The sequence below is a fragment of the Gekko japonicus genome, unplaced genomic scaffold (assembly GCF_001447785.1).
Source record: "Gekko japonicus isolate JY-2015 unplaced genomic scaffold, Gekko_japonicus_V1.1 scaffold280, whole genome shotgun sequence".
NCBI classification, from domain to species: Eukaryota; Metazoa; Chordata; class Lepidosauria; order Squamata; family Gekkonidae; genus Gekko; species Gekko japonicus.
The window spans coordinates 331,624-340,337 of NW_015173130.1; the positions used below are offsets into that span (position 1 = coordinate 331,624).

The 8,714-nt window shown below is 44.9% G+C and overlaps 1 protein-coding gene across 3 annotated transcripts in view; it reads right to left on the reverse strand.

Moving 5' to 3' along the window:
• The window catches only part of HIPK2 (homeodomain interacting protein kinase 2), a 226,596-nt gene that overhangs the window by 37,015 nt on the left and 180,867 nt on the right, over nt 1-8,714 (reverse strand). For 2 of the 3 annotated variants that reach the window (XM_015422102.1, XM_015422104.1), the window contains exons 7-8: nt 8,071-8,233; nt 4,429-4,651 (exon numbers count right to left, since the gene is read on the reverse strand). In XM_015422102.1, coding sequence (XP_015277588.1) covers nt 4,429-4,651; nt 8,071-8,233 — 386 coding nt within the window. The remainder of the gene's footprint in view (nt 1-4,428; nt 4,652-8,070; nt 8,234-8,714) is intronic. The other variant, XM_015422105.1, reaches the window with a different exon arrangement.

The window sequence follows — 8,714 nt, forward strand, 5'->3', positions numbered from 1 at the left end:
ACATCAATATATGGCAGCATCAGCCAGACATACCAGTGGACCAGTGGCCTAGCAGGGCAGAGAGAAGTTCTAACTTAGTCAAAGCTGACCAGAGCAGCACCTGTTGGGTCATTTTTCAGCATCTCTAAAAGGCTCTAAGTTCCTGTAAATGGCACCTCAGTCCAGTGAGAATCTGATGGCTTTGAACCATTATGCCACACTGAACAGGTTGAAAAGTGCAATGTAATAAGGAGTCTAACCACATCGACTCTTTCCATGTGCATCTGAATTCTTAGTGGATCTTAAGACTATGAGCTGGGAACTATCAATGATCCCTGTTGGAGTTTCAGATGAATTCAAGAGATCACAGAGAAAATAACAGGAAAATTATGAAGAGCCAAAAGATCCTTTGAAGTTTCCATCACATACTGGCTAGTCATTTCCCATTATATTTGAAAATGCAACCTGAAAAAGCATGTTGCCTCTTCAGCATTGAAAGTGGTGCAGTGAAATCTTCAGAGAAATTCTCAGCTGTGTTAACAGTTCTCCTCTGTAGGTTAATAAAGCTTCAGCGATTCACCGCATAGGAGGGCAAATGAGTTTCAGTTTGGGAGCAACCTCCCATGTGGTGGATCATAAGAGGAAAAAATTCGGTAAGTCACAAAGACCAAGTACACCTGCAATTCTCGATACCCCCCCCCCCAAGAACTTCTAAGCTACTTGGACAACCCAAGCCTATCCATGTTACTCTGAGTTCGACAGAACTTATGCCCAGGTAAAGGTGAATAGGACTGTAGTCTTAATCAAAAAGAGATATATCCAGGGGTCATTTCCTGCAGGAGCACACAGGAGCGGAGCTCCGGCAGTAAAGAACCCAGGGGGCGGGCACATGCAACTAGCCCCACCCCCTGCTCTCAGCAGCCCTCAGTCAGAGCAAGAAGCAGCCAGGTAAGTTGCAGAGCCCCCCCCCCGGCCCAAAACAGACCAGTGGCACCTTTAGCACTAAGTTTATTGAGGTACAAGCTCTCCCTCCTCTGCGAGGACAGATCTGCACGCGCCCCCCCCCAATAGCTAGCAATCCAAAACAGTCCAGTGGAGCCTGAGCGGTGGGTGTTGCCTTCTGACACACTTCCAGTGATGTCAGGGGGTGTGGCATATGCAAATAAGTTATGCTAATGAGTTATGCTAATGAGCTCCTGCACCTCTTTTTCTACGAAATGACCCCTGGATATATCTCTATGTATCTTGGAGTGGGGCATGATCCTGAAAGAAAATAAGTTTAATGATTAGCTTCCCAAAACATCATCCAGGTGGCAAGTTTAAGGAGGAAGGCTATGTCAAGCGGTGTTCGGAGTGGAACACCCTTCCCCAGTGCTTGTTCTGTTCAAAACTGAACCTGTACACTTTCTTGAAGAGTAACAAAACGTTCCTCTTTGGGCCGATGTTAAGCATGCACGGATAACTTCAGTGTAACTATTTCAGAGGGTCGCCATGTTGGTCTGCAGTAGAAAAGGTAGACTGGAGCCCAGTGGCACCTCAGAGACCAACAAGATTCTCGGGGTGTGAGCTTTGGAGAGTCAGCGTTCCCTCTGTCAGTTATCAGTTATCTTTGTCAGTTATCCGCCAAAGGGAGCTTTGCCTCTCACATCTTGTTGGTCATAAGGTGCTACTGGACTAGAATCCATTGCCTCCCAAACTATTAGGAGGAGCTGCGGTGGCTCAAGTGGTTAAGACGCTGAACTGCAGGCTGTGGAAGGTTGGTAGTTCAGCAGTTCGAGACCCGAGTGTGCCACATGACGGAGTGAGCTCCCGTCTCTAGTTCCAGCTCCTGCCAACCTAGCAGTTCGAAAGCAAGAAACTGCAAGTAGATAAATAGGTACCACTTCGGTGGGAAGGTAACAGCGTTCTGTGCGCCCTGGTGTTTAGTCATGCTGGCCACATGACCACGGAAATGCCTTCAGACAGCGCTGGCTCTTCGGCTTTGAAACGGAGATGAGCACCGCAACCCTAGAGTCGGATTCGACTGGCTTTCGAGCAAGGGAACCTTTACCTTTACCTAAACTATTAGGAAGGGGGTGAACTCTGTAAATTAATCTATGGGACCATTTCCTAGTGATTCTCCGATGAAGGCAAGCTCGACACAGCAGTCTGCTCTTTGAAAAAGAGAAATCCTGTTCTCTGAAGGAAGGGTAGCCCGTTGCTTAAAGCAAAGGTGGAAAATCAAGCAGCCAGCAGTCTGCCGCCCTTTCAGCCGCCCCCGCTCACTTTGCGCTGTGAGACTCGAAGAAACCACCGAGGATAAAAAAAAATCGCCAAGATAGTCAAATGCCTTTTGTAGCTTTTGTAAATAAGACCCAGGAGACTTTTCAGGATTTCACCCTCCAGCTCTTTTATGTTATTTTAACCCTGCATAAAAAGTATTAAACGTCTGCTGCACAGCAGCGTGCCGAGACATCAATATCAGCAAAGTGCTTTAATATCTTTGGATAAAAACGACAAGCGAGGGAGCCAGGTGGCAACAGCACGGGCTTCCAGACAGCAGCTGAGCCCAGACGCACAAGGGCAGTGCTAGTTCTGGATAAGAGTGGAAGTCAGCGAGGGAAAGGGGCCGTTCCTTCTGTCTGCCAGTCCCAAGAAGCATCAAAAAAAACCCCTTAACAAATTAGCAATGGCCACACTGAATTGCAATCCTGCAATGGTGAATAAGCTCATATCATACCTATACATCTTATTTAATGCATCTGTGAATGTCAGGATCACCCAGCAGTGCAGAGAATCCACAGCAGTACAGTTATGTGGATGAACCAAGAACAGGATTCCAGACAGTGCCTGGCAACCAGTGGGAGGGTTGTGGACAGGACCATGCAGAGCTACATCACTTCTGGTAAAAAACAAACCAACCCGGAAGTGACTAAGGGTAGCTGTAGGAATCAACAGGAACTCTATAGTAAAACCACCAAGTCTCCAGCAGTTCCTAGAGCTACCTTTTGTCCCTTCTGGTAAGAGCCTCCAGTAAGAACACGAGGCTGCGATTTTTTTGAACATTCTAAAACAGTTTAGGATTGCCTTGTAAATCTCCTTGCATTCGCATATGTCTAAATCAACAGTTCTTAAAACAAAAAGCCATTGCAGTAGACATTTTCTTAGAAGAGATATCCCCTCCTTTGCATGACAGAGGAGGAGGAATGCCTCTTTTTAAAAGGTAGGTGTAATTTTTGGGTTTTGTACCTGAATAAAATAATTAACAATGTTTTTAAAACAACTGCTACACAGTTAATCAACTGCACCTTTTTTTTTGAATGGTCGCGAACATGGATGCAATCAGTTCCACCCAATATTCATAACCTGTTAAATATCAATGAGAGGCCCACAGGATTTGACTTGAGCCATAAAGTATGGAAGATGGTTAATAGAATACAAACAAGCTTTGGCAGTTGTGCAGACCTGTTGTTTAAATGGGGCAAAATACCAGGACTCAAATGAGATTGTGGTGCAGCCAGCCAAACTATTTTCCATCTGTCACAGGAATGTGAGCATCGTGCTTTCCAGGGAGATGCGATGGAACTCTTTGACCTTTTCCCAGCTGTGATTGAGTGGATTGAAAATTTAGATAGTAGTAGTTAGGGGGATCACCCAATCAGCCTGCATACCGATTGTATCAACTTGGTTACATATTTTATATTATTATATGCTTCCTGTGTGTAACTCTGCCATAAGATAAATAAATAATACCTTTTTAATTAACACAAAAATGTTTTTTCCTCAATTAATAGTTTCTTCTAATAGTAAATTTGATGGCTGAGTATAAGGCGGAGAAACAGAGTCACGCACAGACAAGTTTGGGGCTTCTGCATTACCCAGAGAAACCCTCAAATATGTAGAAAAATATTACTTTGTAAATTAAAAGAAGTGACCTCCTCCATTTGTCTGATGAGGACTGAGCATATTCTAGGAGGACAGCTCAGTATCGGCAAAAAGTGGGAAAGGATGGGAGGAGAAGAGAGGGGTAGGAGGAACTGTCCCGTTCATGCAGGATATAGTACAACTTTCATTCAGGGAGAAATTTCCCATTAATTAATTCCCCCCGGTGATTTGTCACTGTGGCCCAATTTGTCTGTCTTTTTTATTCAACTAAATTAATCAACTATTCATGCTCATGGCTAGGTTCTTCACAACCCTGACTCTGACACCATCTAAAGGATACGCATGTCCAGGTCAGTAACACGGATTTATCACTGTATCTGCACCTTTCCCCCCCTTACCTTGCAGTGATGATAGAGTTTTAGATCTTACTGGTTTTGTTTATCTGCCTTCGTTGTAAGACTGACCCCTTGCCAAAAAGACTCAAGGGAGTCCTTATTAACAACAGGATGAGCCCGAGGGAGGCATCAATCAAAACTGCAAGAACCGTTGCAAGTGAAGCGATATAAAGGAAGTCCTGCCTCTTACCTTGAAAGCCGGGAGGACACACAATGAGCGCTTGCTGGAAGGGGTCAGGCCGGGCACAAATCTGCGCCGTTCCCGTCTGCAGGGGCACGCTCCTCTGGGCCACCGCGGCCATGGATGCTGCCGAGGGCTGGTAGAGTGCAGATTGGTAGTTTAGTATGGAGACTTCAGGGTTGGCTAAGGAAATAGTGGCACTGGTGGTGGAGGTGGAAGCCAGGTTGGTGGCCTAAAGGAACGATGGAATTTAAAATAAAATAAAAAAATAAAATATGACGGAGATGATAATGTGTGTTTTTTTTCTGGGGGGAAGCCAGTCTTTTACATGATATAAAGTAAAACAAACACTTGGGGGGGGGGAGAGAAGACAAACAAAATGTTGTAAAGTAGAAAAGCAGACGCGGAGGTGGGAGATGTGAGTAAGAAGCGAAGGATAGGAAAGCATGAGAGCTTTCCTGTCATTATCGTACACGGCCTGCTTAATGTGGACAAGCAGAACAAAAAACGGAGGACGGTCTGTCCAACCCACCCACTGCCGCTCAGTGCAGAAAACTCAAAGCTAGAACATTCTTGACAGACGACTGTCCAGCATCTGCTTGGAGACTTCTATGCTGACACAGCACTTTCCAAGCCTCTTAAAAAGTGCAGTCCTTCACAACTTCCTTGGTAGCTGAACTTCCTAGCTCTGTGCACACAATCGATCTGTGCATTGACTCACTGCGCAGCGAAGGAGAGTGGGCGTGAGCATGCTGGTGTTGCCCCCCCCCCCCGTCAACACCTCTGTGTAACTGTCAAGTCATTTGCATGGTGCAAATGCACAGAGGAAGTGCCTTCAACCAGCCACCCCCCCATGACCAGCAACTTTTAGAAAGCAGTGCCGCTGATCACGGGGAGGGAGCATACACACGGATACTTCCTCTGAGCATTCACTCCATGAAGATCATTTGATGATCTCATAGAGGTGGAGGGCAGGGCCAGAACCCTCTTTCTCCCCCTGCACAGTGAGTCAGTGCACGGATGGGCTTCTGGCAAGCCTTGTTCTCAGAAAAAATTTCTCCTCACATTCAGCCAAATTCTGCTGACTTGTAACTTAAGCCCATTAGATGTAGAGTGACCAGCCTGCAACCCACAGAAGCAGCCAGCAGCAGTACCACAGGAGGGCCAATGACGTGCCCACAATTGTGCTTGGGCGTGTGTGCCTGTGAGAACAGAGTGTCTCTTTGTAAGTTCTTTCTTTCTTTTTGTCTGTGTGTGCAAGAAAGAATGTGAAAGTTCTTATGTGCAAGTTTCTTGTGTGCCCAGGTGTCTGTCAAATGGTGTGAATGAGTGTTTCTGTGGGGGTAGGTAGGGTAGAGATTAGAGACCTCAGTGAGTAAATATCTTCTAGATGCTTAATTCCTAGAATGTATAATGTGCAGTTCCACCCAGGGCACTGTCTAATTTTTCATTTCAAGAGATGGCAAACTTTGTTAAAGGACTGGGATTAAAATTCTTCAGAAAAAAAATTCTGGGGAGCTTTAGAAGCAAGGGGAAAAAAATACTTAAACGCAACCAGTCTCTTTAGTAGTGTTTGGTTAACTGATTTCCTTCTCTTGCACTCCACTCTGAAGTGCTATAAATGTATGAAACTCCTTGATACTAGGAGACAATACTGAGTATTGTCTACTCAGACTGAGCTGCTCTCTAAGGTCTTGGGCAGAGGCGTTTCCTAGCTCTGCTACTGAAGACCCATTGCAGGGATTGGACCTGGGAACTTTCAAATGTGTTTGCTCCGCCACTGTGGGTCCTCCTACAAACTCACTGCTTTCATTATATCAGGTCTGTTCGTTTTCTGCACCTCATTTCTCCTAAGCAGCTTCCTTTTACAAATATACCTTGTGAAACTTTTAAACAAGTATCCCCTATGTAGCCAACGAAGACCCCACCTCTCGTCCCCCATATTGTCCCATTATCATCCTGTGCTCTCCCTTCTCTATAGAAGCTTCTGAAAATGGGCTGAGCCATATCTGTGCAGCACTCAGCACAAAGCTAGACCTCTGTAAGAATACTTATAGCTGTAGCAGCAGTGCAGCAAATCTACGTGGTGTTCTCATTCCGCACAGACTGGCGGTAGAGAACCATCAAAGGGAAGCATCTTCGCAATAGGGCCGATCTACACAAGAACTCACTGTTTCTGGAAATCAAGGTAGAAAGGTAGAGGGAGGAAGGGAATCTTTGAGATGCCTGATGGCCACCCTCTCTATTTTGTCATGGAATGATGTTGGAAACTGGGGGGGTGCTGCTGTTATGAAGGCATCATAAAACAAGAAAAACACAAGGCGAGACTGGAGTTCAAAATAGCCTACAGAAAGAGGAAACCAGCAGAGTTCTGTTTTTGGAAGCCTAGATCCCCACAAGCATTTGAAACTGACTTAGGGACTGGCACCCGGAGCTTTGCTTTTTCCAGAGTTGTTCTCAGAAGCCACTGTAACATCTCTACCCATTTTAAAAGAAATTATCTACAATTCACCAAAGGTGGGAAAGTATAATAACCTCACAAACCAGACGTGCTGGCACTAAAGCCATAAACAACCACCGAAATCCGCTGGTTTGGTCTGTAAGTGCTCAATTGGCATGAAGCAGTTTTACTTCTTCCCAAAAGCCAACAATAGGCCTAAGAACACAGTATTTCCTATCAATGACCTGTCATATGCAACCATAAAGAAGAAGAAGAGATTGGATTTATATCCCGCCCTTCACTACCCAAGGGAGTCTCAGAGCAGCTTACAAACTCCTTCCCCTTCCCCTCCCCACAACAGATACCCTGTGAAGTAGGTGGGGCTGAGAGAGCTCTGACAGAAACTGCTCTTTTTTAAGAACAGCTGTGCCAGAACTATGGCTTGCCCAAGGTCATCCAGCCAGATGCATGTGGAGAAGTGGGGAATCAAACCCGGTTCTCCCAGATTAGAGTCCACGCACTTAACCACTACACCAAACTGGCTCTCAACGTTGCATCAAACCGTTACTATCACAGACTACCAGGGCTATGAATATTTGGTACTTGTTATTATGAATGGAAGAAGATAACTCATATCTCTTCCCCCTAGAAAAGATAAATTCTGCCTGGGTATCTTAGATGGTTTACACACATTTGCACATTTGAAAAACCTCACAATTTATTCCTCTCCTGTTGGCCAAGAGATGAGATAAACAGCCATGCAACATTATGAAGGGCAACTCTTTGACCACTGGAAGTCCTACTCAGGTCTCCTTGGCTTCTGTGATTTAGTAATGTAGTCCTTGGAAGGGCTGTGTGGCCTTGCTTAGGATTGCACTGCTGGTTCTACATATCTGCACACTTATTTTTATCATCCTGGTCTGCAACTTGCTTAAAAAGAACAAACCCTGAGATTCCCAGGCAGCAGAATTCCACATCAAATACCCAAATCCTGTGATCATAGGAGAGAGGATTACATAGAATCTCTACCCACTTATGGTCTGCCATGTCAAAACTATAAAACATGTGGGAACAACTGGTGATGTAGCAGACTGGGCAGTTTGGTGCCTTTGAAATGCCAAGGGTAGTTCATCAAGCTTCTCTGTTTTTGTAAAAAACAAAAACAAAAAAACACCCTTCACTATTGGGCTACATAAAGATGGTTTTCTCACCTGGTTATGGACCGTATTGAGCTGATTGTTGAAGGTCATGGTTAAATTGGTTGATGTGCTTGGGGCCACATGGGTGATGAACGGTGTCTTGCTCTGATTGACTGTGTCATACATGTTCACCCGCCGCTTGCAAATCTCCATGTTCTGGAAACAGGACTTGACACTGTTTATAGAGGGAAAAGGGCATGAAAAGCAAGAGAGACATGCTAATCTCTCAGATGAACAACATCAACTGAGCGCAAAAAGGGTACTGCCCACGTACACTGTGGACTCTCATACAGCTAAGAGCTGGATGGGCAGTTTGTGTAGTTAAACAGTCACACAATGAAAGATGCATACATTTATGGTATGTGTCTTTGAAGGAAGCCCTGGAACCACAGCAGCAATGTTTGTGCATGCCACATTGCAGGAAAGAATTGCTGGATGACAGAGGGAGGTAAGTGGCGTGGAGCAGGAGTGGTTATTCTCATGAATACTACTACTACTACTAGTAATAATAAAAATAATAATAATTATTATTATTAATAATAATAATTTAATTTATACCCTGCCATATCCCATGGGTGGGCTTGCACAAGCTGTCTCAACTGCTGAACTTTGGCATAGAAACAACATGGAAACATTGCAGATTAAAGAAACAAAGG